A 14,644-nucleotide genomic window follows, 5' to 3' on the forward strand; every position below is an offset into this window, starting at 1 on the left:
AAATTAACGTTGTCGTTTTGTTTATCCTTCGTGGTTTAAGTCGCTTGTGGAAAACTGAGCGTCAACGTCTCGAACCGTCAACCGCTGTAACTCGTTTCATCTTTCGCTTCACACGAGTGGTAACTCAATATTTCAGGCTTCTATTCATCGCGATTATGAATCTTACGAAAAACAATTATAACAGCGTCTATGGAATTGCAGGCATGACGGAACCATTATACGTAACACATGCCGAATTTTACTGTTCATGATAGCATTATTTGTGTACCCTCAGAGCTGAATAAATACTGACATTTTTACACTGTAACAATCATGTAATCAGACTTTTATTGATGTGAACAAATCTAAAACCTAAGATGGCCAACTGTAACAGATTAAAGATATAAATTTGTAGTTACAAAAAACTTTAATGCACCAGCCGCTGATAATATGATTCAATTATGACATAGTACGATTTAATCCATAATTAACTTGACACTGGTGTAAACCAAGTATGGACATTTTTTCATCGAGAATTTTGCCGTATACGTTGTTCAACACAACTAAAAAACCGCATGCGCGGTTTTTCAACCGAACGTAAAAGTCGGAGACTGTCGAACCATCTACATATTCTCGTTCCATGTAACCATCTTGCAATCTATACCATCGACCCATTGTTGTAACTAAAAATATTAACCGCAAAATGCGTTTCTTGTTTCACCCTCTGCAGTTACTCTGGATAATTTACATTGTTAGGAATCCGGTGGAATTCAATGATCAGGCAAATTATCTTCCCTAGTTTCTCTATAACTTCGATTATATTTTTTCAACTTGTCCGACAGGCCCAGAAATATACGTATACTAAATAAATATCAAGATTTATTAATTCAACTAAAAAGACCTATGTCCGCGTACAACGTTTTGACGATACACATCTAAATTCTCAATATCCGCGATCACTGCCATACTACGTTATGGCGCAGACAAGCCATCTTACCGCCATCTGTTGGTTGGATGCTTACTTCACATGTCGCGGTCCCGGCTGGATGCATGACCGACTAAGCACAGCGTAAGGCAACTTCTAATTAATTAAAATTGCATCTGGACCTTAGCCAATTAGATGCCTGGCCCCGTTACCAGACAATGATATGTCTAGGGGCTTAGAAACATGTGGTTTCTTGCCAGCGTTTAATTATTATACCGATGTTTCCATTCGAAGAAAAAAAATCAAAGAGATTGAAAAAAGAATCGAAGATTTACAATCAGCTATTTACTTCTTAGTCTTATTCTGCAAATGTCTAGATTATTCAATGAATGACGTAACTGGCAGGTAGCCAAAAATTAATAATATCTAAAGTACTGAAATATTATCGTATCTATGCGACACTAGGTGGTAATACAATTCTTCAAATTTTTCAAATTTGAACCATGGCGCCGGCAATATGGCTGGTAGAATATTACATCTTTCAGCTCGGAAGTTGGTCTATTTTAAGATGCTTCGAAACTTAAGCTTATTTTAGTTACAATTTTTTTTGCCCTGGACCTAGAGGCTACGATTCATTTCACATTTGTGCCACGATGATCGAGTAAGCGCATATTAGTTTCAGAGTGAAAGTTCATAGTTTTTCTTCTCGGTGTCCGATCTTTCGATTTTATTATAACAGTTTTATCGTTCAGCCGTTAAAACTCAAAGAACGTCGCGTAACATGCTTTTAAAGACACTGGCGGCAAATTATTGCCGAGATGTCCGATCCGACTGCGGCATCGGCTGTGAAGTTTACACATGAACATTATATTTTCGAACGATTTATTTTAACATCACCTATCCCCATCCCCCTCCCCCCCGCCCCCTCCACCCCTTGCGTGTGTTATTCAGTGCTCTCGTACATAACTAAATTTATAGGTAAATCATACACGAGATCCTTCCCAATGGAACGTCAAACGTCCCCGTGACGCATTTTCCATACTCACGGACTCTCAAACATTTTTTGTTATTAATTCCTTTATTATTTGACCAGCTTATTGTTTTTAATCAAAATTCAACCTGCCTAATATTTTCGGCTTTTGCATTCCTTTACTGTGCTGACATGAAAATATGATAAACTTCATTCCGTGATTTTTTTCTTTTTTTCAACCGAAATTCGTCCAGTTCAGTTATAACTAATCGTAATCATTGCTTCATTACATATATTAAATTCCTCGTAACCTCACGTGCAATGGATATGCGAAGAATGTCGAATTGGAACGCGCTCAGCGTGGAAGCTGCTCTTCAACAGCTGAACACCCACGACGAGGAGGGCGTGGTGCGCACAATCAGGCGACCGAACACGGTGAGAACTAATTTTTACAAACAACGCGTAGGGGTTGAAAAATATCCCCCTCCTCCCCCCCTAAACACCAGCAAGCACCGATGTAGTGTGGATTTAATTGCAGGATCGGCGTCTGATTATGTATGTAAATAACGTAAGTATGTATATGTATAATACGATGGGGCCAATAAACTCGCGGGCGTCGCTATTCGCTTGGCACGTGTTTACGTATAATAGGTACTCTGCTCTCAGTAGCCGTTTGTCTGTCAGCTATTTTTTACAGGCCATACATCCATCGGCAAACAAATATTTATCATTTCTAAGCGAGGCGTTCGACGTCTTGAAGGCAATCCTCGACTCCGCGCTATAGGTGTGAAACGGAAAAAAGAAGAAAAAAAAAAAAAGTAATCATGTAATGATTCAAATGGTCTTATGCGTATATGATTATACAGCATGATTGAAGTAGGAAAATTAAGCAGTTTGTGCGTCATTGAAAACTTATGACAACTCTTGAGCATCTCGGAATACGAGCTAGATACACCTACGCTTGTTATACACCTAAACTTTCCCGGTTGATTGCCGGGCGACAGAGTGAATTTCGAGCCAAGAAATTTATCCAAAAGAGAAAAAATACAAGACATAAGCCTGGGTGTGTTAGTGATGATATATACCATAGGAGCTCGTCTGGGAAGCAATTGCTGCGGGTTATTTCACTTAGTTAGTCATCTTTTCTCGGGCAAATATGTACCGATGCAGTGCGGGACATGTCGATAGCCACTGCCCATTCTGGCCCTCTGCCTACCTTTATTTATAACTAATTAAAGCAGTACCCAGTCGAATGTGCTTGCTCCGAGAAGCCGGCCAACAGCTCGACGTATACCTAACAGCAATCAATTAAACGAGGGAGGGAATAAAAGGGTGGCGAGTATCCCTGAATAATGTGTAATTGCGGACAGTTGAATTTCTAATTTTTGCACAAATGTGACGGCTGTGGATTACATTTGCGGATCGTGGAAGTACGTCTATTTTTAATTCGATCGTGTACCCTGGTGCCTGCAGACTCTCCTCCCCTATTCCATTTCGATTTAAATTACGTTAACGGATACAAATTTAATAACAAAATACAGTTATTAAGCGTTCGCGAATGATCATCGAGGTGATCGATACCCGATTCAAGACAAGGCACGATGAGCACCTGGACCCATTTGAACGTGGAAAGCGCGACGAATGCTATATCCAGGGATGATTTGCACAGCAGTATCCGAAGGGGAAAATTACCGGTAAAATTTTTTCATCTTCCCGTAGTGATGTGCGGAATATTTTTTGCCAAAATTTCTTTTGCACGCGTGATGTAAACTAAAATCGAGAAGAAAAGGAAATCGCTGACACGATTTTCGTGCAGTTTTTAATTAATTATGCGTAAAAGTCGATAAATACCGATCGATATCGACTTCGCTGCAACTGAAACACGTGAAAAATCCATAAAATTCGATAATCTAAATAATCTGTCAAATACAATGTGCAGCGGTGAAAAACTTTCGATTCGCAATAAAGGCACCACAGTATCGCGAGTAGGCACTTGACGAAGACAAATCGGTGACGGTTGAACTGCCAACGGAGGCGAAGTGAATATAAAATTGGCCCTGCTCATATTTTTTCCAAAGATTTACAATTAAACGAACATTGTAAGTGCGGTGCCAGCTGGAATATTCATAGCTAACAACCACGAACATAGGACTACAGTTTCGCGAGTACATGATTAATGGATTTCTCAGTATTTCTAATAATATGTAGAAGGCGTAATTCGTAATCCATATAACATTCGGAGATCGGGACCAGTCCTAGATCTATTCTATTTTAATTATTCGTGCTTACAAACGGCGCGTGTTGACTGTTCAACCATTATTGCTTCCATAATGTGTCACATACAGTGTTGCAGACCTAATTACCGCGGCTTTTCGACATCATACGAGACGTTCAATTCCTTCGGTTTCCAAAAAAAGTTCTACCGCCAGTCACATCGTTTTGTGATCCTGAAATCCATGAGATCTTTCATTGAAATTCCAAAAAAGTTTAACTGTAGTTTATTTAACGGTTTGCGCTACAGTCGTAACGGGAAAAAACTTCTACTTCACTTGTGAACGGTGACAAAAACGTGCCCACTTAGGGAAAAACTCTCGATTTCCTACCCTGTCTTTCCCATGAATATTCGAATGCGGTTACTCTCTGTCAATTTCATGCTTTTACGGTCACGATATATCCACACTTATCGGTACTTTGCACAGTTCTGGCTTCTGTTCGGCGTCTTAGTTCGGTGAGAGAACGAGGGGCGGGGGGGGGGGGGGGGGGGATGAGGATCGGCCTAGAGAGATTTGCAATATCATGAGGCGATGCACCAATTTGTGTACAGATTGCACAAGTTTCGAATTGATCATGAGTTGTATATTAATTAGGGTGGGATCGAGGCGTTGTTAGGAGAGTCTAGTGGCCGTCGGTAGTTTAAATTTAAGTCTACTCGACCAAGTCTCAGAGTATATTTAGGCGCCCTCGCGCACGCGTAATCTTATTATCCGCAGAACTTGTTGGATTCCTGCAAATACTGCACTGACTAACTCGCGTGTAGAGGTGCATAAGTGAGGGTGGAAGTTTAGACGAGGTCGCGTGTTTTGAATAACCCTGTGTTATGTATACTGCAGTTGTGCAATAGAAGACCCAGTAGTGCGTTCGCACATAAAACGATTTGGGAAACTTTTAAACATCCGTAAAATCCATTTCGAAATCCCCCAAGAGACACAGAAGCGCATAAGATAAGATGGATCTTGGCGGTGTTGATGTCTGGGGCCAAATCGCCCTCGAAACATCTCAGATGTATGTCTCCGAAGGGGGTGTCGTCAAAAGTCGTTTTGCCGGCACCGTAAGTGCGCGATTTGTTGTACTGCATATATGTATTATGAAATGTATAAAATATGCTCGATGTTAAACGCAATACGCAGTGGTTCGCCATCGCGGAACAAAAAGGAACATATCCCTGGTTTTGTTTTTCAAGAATTTAGAAAACCTGCAAACTTGATCTATTCCATTCCCGACGTGTCCGTTAGTCAACTGATGATAGCGCAGTTAAAGATGCAAGAAAATATTACACATACCTGTATACTAGATCCGTTCGCTCGATCCATTACGTGTATAATTTTGATACCGATGTTCCTCAGACGATCGAGAAACTCCCGGACAAGGTGATACTCAACATTTTCAGCTACTTGTCTCATCGAGAGATCTGCAGGGTCGCCAGAGTCTGTAAAAGATGGCGTCAAATTGCTTACGACACCCGACTCTGGAAGCATGTATCACTGAGGCCGGAGGTCAGCGGACTTCACGTTGGATCTCTCGAAAGTCTTCTGCACTTAATAAGGTATTAATGGTCTGTACTACGTATAGCACTGCCAATACGAATGACCGGACACTCACTCCACGACACACTGTCACTCCGTTAGTTAATTGTTATTTATTAGACAGTTCTTCTCTTTGTTCTACATCGTGGGCAGATTTTGTTCCGAAGATAAGAGTACAACGCGCAGTCGCTGCCTAGTAACTCTATGAATTGAATTGAGAGTTGAGAATAGACCACCAGAGCACAGTTTTAGAAACGAATGATTAAAAACCCGCTAGCCCGCGGCAGAGAAGTAAACATGTCTCGAAGAAAGACCTCGTAGTTTGACAACCCATGTATAAATGTCGAATACATAAGCAAGTCTAAAATAAGATTGTAAAATTCTGTTCATTTACACGCACTCAACATTCTCTTTTCCATTTTTTCAGCACACGTTTCGGCCCGTCGTTGAGGTACATCGAGCTTCCAATCGAATTGATAACTCATACCGTTCTTCATGAGCTGGCCAATAAATGTCCAAATTTAACGCATATGCTGCTCGATTTTTCTACCGCCATGCAGCTACACGACTTTTCCGAGATGCAGGCTTTCCCGACAAAGTTGAAATACATGTGCATTTGTCTGTCCGAAGTCATCTTCATGGAGGGTTTCATGAGAAAGATATACAACTTTATCAACGGACTGGAAATTCTACATTTGATAGGTATACTTGAGTATATTTCTCTCTGTATTACAGTTGATCTGCCAGGTACATCCGTGCACGATGAATAAGCACCGGACAGGAAAATTATATTTTCTCGTGATTTCAGGAACTTACGAGAAGGTCGAAGAAGAGGAAGAAGAAATATACGAAGTGATAAACGTTCACAAACTGAAATCAGCAACGCCAAATTTGAGAGTAATCAACTTGTACGGCATTAATTTTGTGGACGATTCTCACATAGATGCATTTTCCTCAAATTGCATTCAACTCGAGTGTCTCGCCGTGAATTTCTGCTCAAAAGTTACCGGCTCGACTATGAAGACCCTCTTTCAAAGAAGCAGACGGCTGACTTGCCTTCTCATGCAAGGAACCAGTAAGACCATCGTTGAACTATCACCCGCGTGTATTTGTGTTTCACCTGAAACTAGATTACGTTCGAGTATTACTGACAATTACATGTATTTACTAATGGCAATTCTCGACAATGCTGATCACAATCTGATTGAAAATAAACATGCCTATGTTGCAGACTTGCAAAGTGAGTACGTGATGCAGGTGGAGTGGGAAAAGTCCAGCGTCCAAGAATTGGACATAACAGCAACAGATTTGAGTACCGAGTGCCTGATCGATATGCTGACGCGGATTCCTGGATTACGGTTTCTCAGCGCTGGGCAATTGAACGGCTTCAATGACAGCGTACTTAAATCCTGGGCCGAGGTTGGAAATCCGAGAAATTTGATAGCCTTGGACCTAGACAGTTCGGATAACCTGACCGACGATGGTTTGCACAAATTCTTGTCAAGACACGGTCACCAGCTTTGGGGTGTAGCATTGTCGGGAATGCCTCATATCACGGACCAACTGTGGCAGAGCATTTTGCCAATTCTGACAAACACGAAGTGAATAGTTGATCGATTACACGAGAATCGTAAAGTCTAACATTAGCCAAAACAATGAAAACTTATTTTACAGGATTGTTGTTATGGGCACCCAGGAGCGGTTGGGGGTTAATATTCACGTGGATCAGCTCATGGACGGCATTGCCAATAACTGTCCCAACCTTGAACGACTCGAATTACGGTGGGATCCAGAAAATCTTCGATTCTCTGACAAGAGTCAAAAGGCTATCGACATTTTGCGGGTGAAATGTATTAAGCTTAGATGTTTGGTATTGAGGTACGATCATATTCCATTGGCGAGCATTCAAAGAATTCTCCTCTACGAATAAGAAACTTTCCAAACGAAATCCTAACAAAGCTTCCAATATTTCATCAATACTTTTATCATACATACAATAATATATATGTATTCAAGTTGAGCATTTCTGGAAATGAGAAACACGCCTGATTGACGAAAGAAATATGAAAACATATACTATATCAATTCATAAAGTGAACTATTTTTAGAATCCAATGCTATAGTTTGTATCTAGAGTTGGGAGAAAGACTTTTCAATTATAAACTTATTATTAAAGCGATCCAAAACAGTCAATGAGCGATGTAAGGGTACCATTACCATCTAGACATGTAAACAATACATTCAAATCAATTTTCTCTTTATTTCCAGCGACGGAAGGTATTACGAAATCGTTAAAGCCAACTTCGAACGTGCCGATAGAACAACGGTAGTTAGGACGACTACGTGTTCCAGAGTTACGAACTATTATTTATTGCATAACTACAAAGATTTAATATTTAATTAGAAAAATTAATGATAATTCAATTTTCAAGTGTGAATTACTCGACTTGAGACACAGTGCTGTGCCTTTCGTGTCCGTAAAATTCAAGTGCCAAGATGAACGAATTTACACGTACATAAAAAATACATTGTATCTGTTAACAAAGAGATGTTAACATCTGCGCATGGATACGCAACTACGAAGATAAGCGTATATAATATATTATTTTTGAATAAAGAAATACTCAAAGAAACAAAATCTTGAAAAATCTGAATTGATCCACTCAGTGATCGTTCCTGCACACTGCAGCACCGTTCCAATATACAAGTTCTTTCCTTGTTGTTTCATGATTGTAGTGATTGTAGTACAGTGACTAAAATTGGGTCTAGATCGTGCAATTTTGTTTCTTTATACGCGTCAAGCTACCGCGTAAGCTAATGCATACAGAGTTGGCATGGAAAAGCACAATTTGACGATGCGATGGTGCGAGAGGCCTTCCGAAGGCGCTTGCGCGAGGCGACTTTACGTCTAGAGCCAGTAATGGCTTTTGCAGAGCGAGCTGAGGCCAGATCGACGGCGATAATGGTCGAATATCGATTGTTGTTTAATTTATTCATGTTGGCTGACAGGGCTTTTATTTGAACCGCTCCAAGGCGACGGTCGGTCGATTGGCACCGAGCCTTGCTTCAGGCTGGTGGTCAGTACAAAACTGACTCGAGTGTCACCCTGACGTTATTATTAGCGTGATTGTTATTTAAGAAATGTCTGACTCGGAGGAAGAACTCTTTGAAAAACGATTGAAATTCGTTCTCGTAGGGGATACCGGAGCTGGAAAAGTGAGTGTGGTTTTTCGAAACAGGTGGCATGCTTGTAATGCACCGTAGAGGACAATTCGCGTTTCGTTCAGCCAACGGATTGTCAAGGCTCTTTGAGCAGACTGGGAAGAAAGCATCTGTTGCGCTAGACGTTGTCAATTAGGGACGGGGTTGAAATTCCGAATTTGAAAAGTTTCGAAAGCGCTAACTGGCGAATTGTTAATAATTCGGACATTTTACTCCGCCCCGTCAATTACAACGACAACTCATTGGCAATCACTAAAGCCGACTAATTCAGAGTGCAAGTCCTGTGAATTCATACTTCATACATTAAATACTAAAATCATTCCTTGTATAATTTGGACACTGGTTGTAAAAAACTTTTGTTCGGTGGACAATGAAATATTTACCGTATATAATACAAAGGCACAACTAATCTCCAAGTCAAGGATCCTACGAATATTTCATCTAGAATATCTAGAAGTATTAAATTACGCTGATTTCGAAGACACTGCTTGTATCTACATTGTGAAAAATTTAGGCATATTTTTGGTTTGAATTTTCCAACTATATAACGTAAATATCTAATCACACTTTTGAATGCGTGATATGCGGGTTGAAACAGTCAAATAAATTTATAATCTTTGTTGAAACACACAACCCGCGCTAATGAAAAGATTTTTTTTCTTAGACCAGTATAGCGACGCGATACTGCAATGGCGAATTTACTAGACACTATACGCCGACAGCCGGTGTTGACTTCTTTTTAAAGAACATCAGTCTAGGAGACTACAAAAGTATCACCCTTCACATTTGGGACGTTGGCGGTTTATCGTTACATGGAAATATGCTGGACAAGTACATTTTTGGCGCACACGTAAGTCGGAATACACGTACGTAAGTTATTAAGATAGAATTTTTGAATTGAGGAGTTTAACGAACTTGACCCACTTAATTACGAAATTGCATGCTGCAAGAGGACCCTTACAGTATATATCATATAGTTCTCGGCAATTTCATACCTGTTCATGTATCTAAACTATCTCTGATACGAAATTTTGGTGTTACTCTTGAACAAGCACATCATGGAGTTACAAATGGAATCATAAAAGTACAGAGGGAGAAGTAGGAAATTCCCTAAAATGATTACGTACACTCTTTTTGAATACCTATATTACGTTTCTTAGGTAATTCTGTTTGTCTATGACGTGACAAACGCTTCGAGTTTCGAAATTCTTGGAGAATGGATTGAAACGGTAAAAAAAGTGAACGAGGTACTCGAAGCACAACCAGTTTTGGCAATAATAGGAAATAAGTGTGATATGGAACATCAGAGGAGTGTTAAAAGAGACAAGTCCCACATGTTCGCAGCTGAAAGCGGGATACCGTGTCACGACGTTTCAGCTAGAACCGGCGAATCGGTAATCCTTCACATTCAAATTTCGCCGGTACATTGAGCGATGTGCTCTTGCGAGAACCAAAACATCAGTCAACTTTCTCAAATCAGGATAACATGTACAGGATCGCATTGTAATTATTTCAGGCCGTTGTAAGATTTTCAGTTAACTGTTAGTCCGCTTTCAATGATTACTCTGAATAATCATAAAATCAGGAATCGAATCAGGAAATTATAATTGCTGAAAAATTTCTTACCTGAATATCTTTCATTGATAGACTGAGGTCTTCTTTGGAAAGGTAATGCTGCAACTGTATTTTCTCTATGTCTGTCAAAATCAATTCCCATTGGTACCTTTAATGTAGCCAATGATAATTATACAGTAGTTGAAACAAATTATCACTGTTTTTAACAGCAATCACCAAGCGCAGGAAACACTACAGATTCTGTTGCACGGAAGCTCGGCGTCTGTGATAACAGATGCGTGTAGTTGACAAAAAATTGACAGGAGTTTTAAACTAGTTAATAATTGAGTTAAAATATCAAGGATACTACGTATCTACGTATAGGTTTGCTGGATTCACCTAATCACGCGTAAACTTGATTGCTGCGAATGAACAGTAAAATTTATTTTATTAGAGATTAGAGAGAATTTTCTAAAGGCATACTTCGTTCAAAAAATTATTTACCTTACATACTTTTCAGTTGCGCTGAACGGATGGCATTTCACTTATCAATGCAGTATATAAAACTGATCACCATTTCCGTAGACCATATAAACTTTTTTCTACCTAAAGAAAAAAAACCACTGGTGGACTTATTTTCAGTTAAACAAATATCGGTTACCACGACAATCCTGTATTTTCAGACTGTGTATGTAAGTAATTTAAAGCCTTCTGTACTCTGTTATCCAATTTTATTTTATATTTTCAGATAACAATGCGCGTCGCAAGTTTGGCTGCCGAAGTATTAGGTATTTGCGTCACAAAAGCTGATCGAGGATTTTACAAACCTATAGTGCAGTCCGTAATCGATGATACGTTGACCTCAAAACAAGTACCGTCGACGGCTTTAAAAAAATGCGCAAAGAAGCACGCGAAAAAAATTCATAAGACTGAGTCTAATTCTGAGCTTCCACCTTCGAAATCGAGTATTTGTTCGTTGCAGTAGTTGAATTACGTACACAGAAGGAAAGGAGTTTATTTGAATGCATAGTATCGAATGTTAATCACATAAGTTACGATATTAATAATAACAAAAACGATGTAATGTAGCAACGGGTGCCTTAAAGTGACAGTTGATTTTGAAGAAATCGAAGTCAAGAATTTCGAAAGGGTCCAACGCAACAATTCGCGAAGACGCTTTATCGAATAAGTTGAAAAGATATTTATATCGATATTATATTAGTTACAATATTTACATTATCATACATTATAATGATAACATGGAACAGATACTTAAAAATTATATTTCTCAGTCTAATTCTCAAGTCATGGTTGCTTAACATTGGCTATGCTTTTGCATAACATGGAACGACGACCTACCAGCCTACGGAAACAAAAAAAAAAAAACCATTGTGAAACGACTTATAGAACTGACAATGAGATTTCTTAAGCAAAATTTACCATAAATCATTCAGTAATACTCTAAAAATTACATGACAAAGTCATATACCATGACGCAAAAATAAATGATGAATTTTTTACCCTACTGAACGATCTTCTCCTTATTATTATACTTGCTAGATACGTGCACAGGAATTATAAATAACCAAATACGTAACTATAGAATAAATATGACCGTAAATGAGTTCAAATCTATACCGCAGAACATGATGTCTCATACATTTTTTCAGGATAACATGTTTAAATACTATGTGTACTGTGAGTTTAATAGATATATATTTCAATTATATTTGAAGGATCTTGATTCGTCAAGTACAAATGAGCTTCTACACGTCTCTATGCCTTATCGTTAACTTGATCAGACTATGTAGTATACTAATAGGATGATAACAAGGACAATAAGTAATGTTCTTTAACAATTATCGGCATATTTTTGTCGATAATTTGTAACAAACAAACTGAAGTATAATCAATCCAATGTTATTGATGAATTCGGTTTAAAGCTCATGCTTCGTTAATGGCCTTCTCGGCCAACTATCACGTTCTAATATTCTATTCTTAAGCGCCAAAAGTTTGGTCAATTTTTCATTCAAAGGCTCTACATAAGTTTCAATCCACTCATCAATTGTATAATTATCGTAGATGTCTTCCATTGCCTTCCGCATGTCTGTCTCAATGTATATTATTTCATTTTTATACTCGCCTAAGCTACTCAATGCATGTTCTATGTGACTAGGATTGGAAAAAGCGTAGTTCAAATTATACTCTTTTACCCACCCCTTGAATGTACTGTCCTGTTCCATTCTGGCAATTTCTTGGTTTAGCGTATGTAATCGTAAGATGATGGAATATATCATTGACCCATGAAAGCCGCAATATGTCCAGCCAAATTGTGGCTCAGGTATAGACAAAGTCACCGGCGTTTCGCAATTAAGAATTTTCAAAATATTATCAGGAATATCGTGTGGAAAATCGTACAGCGTTGACGATTTCAAAACTGCCAAGTTCACAGCTAGAGATGGAATAGCGGAAGGAAGCAAATCGCAGAGAACGCTGAAATGGTCGTATCTTTGCCACCCAGTTAAAAAGACACCCTTAAATTTAATCCTGGAAGAGTATTTGCGAATTATTTCCAGCCAACCCTCGTGATTTCTCAAATGATAAGAAATGTCTGTATAATAACGATCCGGTGCCGTAGCACCCTTGAACGCTGTCGCGATCCACACACTTTCTGGCCAAAGTTCAACATAATTCTCCCACATATTTTCTGTCAGAGATACTTTTGGATCTGTAGTATATTTCCAGACCACTGGCTCTATCAATTTGTTCAACCCACTATCAGTAATTTCTTGCACAGATATATCCCTGAACTCGTCATCCCACATTAGAACCTTCACTGTAGGATATTTTTTTTTAATATAGGTTGCTACTCTCACCACATGAGAAAGGAACAGCTGCTGTTTATCCCACTTATTTCTTTCCAAAACCTCAAAGCATCTGGAGCATTCGGCGAGTTGATAAACTTCATCAGCTCCGATATGGAAGTGCTTGATATTTGGATGAGCGCCGATAACTTGGTCCAGCATTTCGTAAAGAAGAGGAAGCGTTTTGTTGTGCGACGGACAGAGTACTTGAGGATAGCGAGCAACTTCTCGCAGATCCTTGTATTTCTCCAATTTTAGTACAAACTCAAAGTGTCCAAAAGTTTGTATCAGTGGTATAATTTCTAGATCACTGTTCTTTGCCAGTTTTTGGATCTCTACAATATCTCGACGACTGTAAGAATTCAAAGCTCTGATATTCTCTACTTCGCCGTTGAATGGAAACATGTCTTCGTACTCGATCAAAATACCAGTAGCCCCCAGTCTGTGCAATAATGGGAATAAATATCTGTAATACTTTACGGTAGGCGGAGCGCCCTTCAAGTCCAAGTGAACGATTTTGTGTCCTTTGAACAGAGGCACAACTTCCTCGTAGCTTTGTTCATGTTTCAAATATGCCAGCCTACTCTTGGAATTCGTCAATATATCGGCGTCATGCTGCTGCTGTGTAGCAAAGCCAAAAGGACTTTCGTTTAAATCGTTAGGAGGATAGACGCCCTCGACTTTGACCCTGCCTGCAGATATGTCTTCGACGTCGTCGCTTAATATGTGATAAATAATCACTAACAGGGTGAAGAGAACCATTATAACGATTGTCAGAGAACCTGGTACTTTGCGCCGTGCCATAGTGACGCTTATATTACGTCATTACCACAAGTTATAACAACAAATGCTTCGTAAATATTCCCACGGATATAACTAACGACGCGTCGCACAGTTTATATCATCGCGATATGTCGATACACTTAGATTGTACAAAAGTGTAAAACTGTTCTTTAGCGTTTTTGCATTTATTTAGGATTGGATAACGCAAAAACTTTGGTGCCGCATAAGTTATAACCGTCGGAAAAAACTGAGAAATAATTAGTAGTTTAATAGCACTGGTGTGGGTTCCGCGGGGCAACCTTTCTCCGCGATATCTCCGTAATCTCGGTAATACTGACTGTTGCGGTTGGACGCAGTACTCGCTACATCCCCGCTAGGTCGGTTATACCAGCGCCCTCTGACACGAAACAGATTTTTGAAACTAATATTAAACGGTACAGGAATGTCGGTAACCGACCCGTAACTACAATCGGGATGTCGATAAGTTACCATTCAATTTTTGTGGAAAACCAATCCCCATGAGCCTGGCTGATGGCTCTCTTCG

At 39.4% G+C, this 14,644-nt stretch overlaps 3 protein-coding genes across 8 annotated transcripts; 2 read left to right on the plus strand and 1 right to left on the minus strand.

The window, feature by feature from the left end:
* Positions 1 to 1,464: 1,464 nt before the first annotated feature.
* FipoQ (F-box/LRR-repeat protein FipoQ) lies at positions 1,465 to 8,295 on the plus strand. Of its 6 annotated transcripts, none has more exons than XM_046637153.2 (8): positions 1,465 to 1,565; positions 2,210 to 2,309; positions 5,498 to 5,697; positions 6,105 to 6,379; positions 6,486 to 6,752; positions 6,909 to 7,278; positions 7,352 to 7,555; positions 7,946 to 8,295. In XM_046637153.2, exons 1-8 carry the CDS (start codon positions 1,558 to 1,560, stop codon positions 8,079 to 8,081), a joined length of 1,560 nt encoding a protein of 519 aa, XP_046493109.1. In that variant the 5' UTR covers positions 1,465 to 1,557; the 3' UTR covers positions 8,082 to 8,295. The 6 variants fall into 6 exon arrangements, with proteins under 6 accessions (XP_046493109.1, XP_046493111.1, XP_046493108.1 ...); XM_046637155.2 differs by having other exon boundaries at positions 1,549 to 1,882; XM_046637157.2 differs by lacking the exons at positions 1,465 to 1,565; positions 2,210 to 2,309 and adding exons at positions 3,028 to 3,304; positions 3,416 to 3,568.
* A 392-nt stretch (positions 8,296 to 8,687) lies between these two features.
* Positions 8,688 to 11,910, plus strand: LOC124224917 (ras-related protein Rab-28). Its single transcript, XM_046637174.2, has 4 exons — positions 8,688 to 8,893; positions 9,564 to 9,749; positions 10,060 to 10,293; positions 11,202 to 11,910. Exons 1-4 carry the CDS (start codon positions 8,819 to 8,821, stop codon positions 11,436 to 11,438), a joined length of 732 nt encoding a protein of 243 aa, XP_046493130.1. The 5' UTR covers positions 8,688 to 8,818; the 3' UTR covers positions 11,439 to 11,910.
* LOC124224910 (hexosaminidase D) lies at positions 11,640 to 14,445 on the minus strand. Its single transcript, XM_046637151.1, has one exon. The coding sequence runs from the start codon at positions 14,119 to 14,121 to the stop codon at positions 12,391 to 12,393; it is 1,731 nt and encodes a 576-aa protein (XP_046493107.1). The 5' UTR covers positions 14,122 to 14,445; the 3' UTR covers positions 11,640 to 12,390.
* Positions 14,446 to 14,644: the final 199 nt, after the last annotated feature.

The sequence above is a fragment of the Neodiprion pinetum genome, chromosome 1 (genome assembly GCF_021155775.2).
Source record: "Neodiprion pinetum isolate iyNeoPine1 chromosome 1, iyNeoPine1.2, whole genome shotgun sequence".
NCBI lineage: Eukaryota > Metazoa > Arthropoda > Insecta > Hymenoptera > Diprionidae > Neodiprion > Neodiprion pinetum.

Bases quoted from the DNA above. Each gene is read 5' to 3' on its own strand.
- FipoQ (XM_046637152.2), top strand. From the start codon at position 2,196: ATGGATATGCGAAGAATGTCGAATTGGAACGCGCTCAGCGTGGAAGCT. The intron at 2,310-5,497 runs GTGAGAACTAAT...GATGTTCCTCAG, and splicing joins CAATCAGGCGACCGAACACG to ACGATCGAGAAACTCCCGGA. The intron at 7,279-7,351 runs GTGAATAGTTGA...CTTATTTTACAG, and splicing joins CCAATTCTGACAAACACGAA to GATTGTTGTTATGGGCACCC.
- LOC124224917 (XM_046637174.2), top strand. From the start codon at position 8,819: ATGTCTGACTCGGAGGAAGAACTCTTTGAAAAACGATTGAAATTCGTT. The intron at 8,894-9,563 runs GTGAGTGTGGTT...TTTTTTTCTTAG, and splicing joins GGGATACCGGAGCTGGAAAA to ACCAGTATAGCGACGCGATA. The intron at 10,294-11,201 runs GTAATCCTTCAC...TTATATTTTCAG, and splicing joins CAGCTAGAACCGGCGAATCG to ATAACAATGCGCGTCGCAAG.
- LOC124224910 (XM_046637151.1), bottom strand. From the start codon at position 14,121: ATGGCACGGCGCAAAGTACCAGGTTCTCTGACAATCGTTATAATGGTT.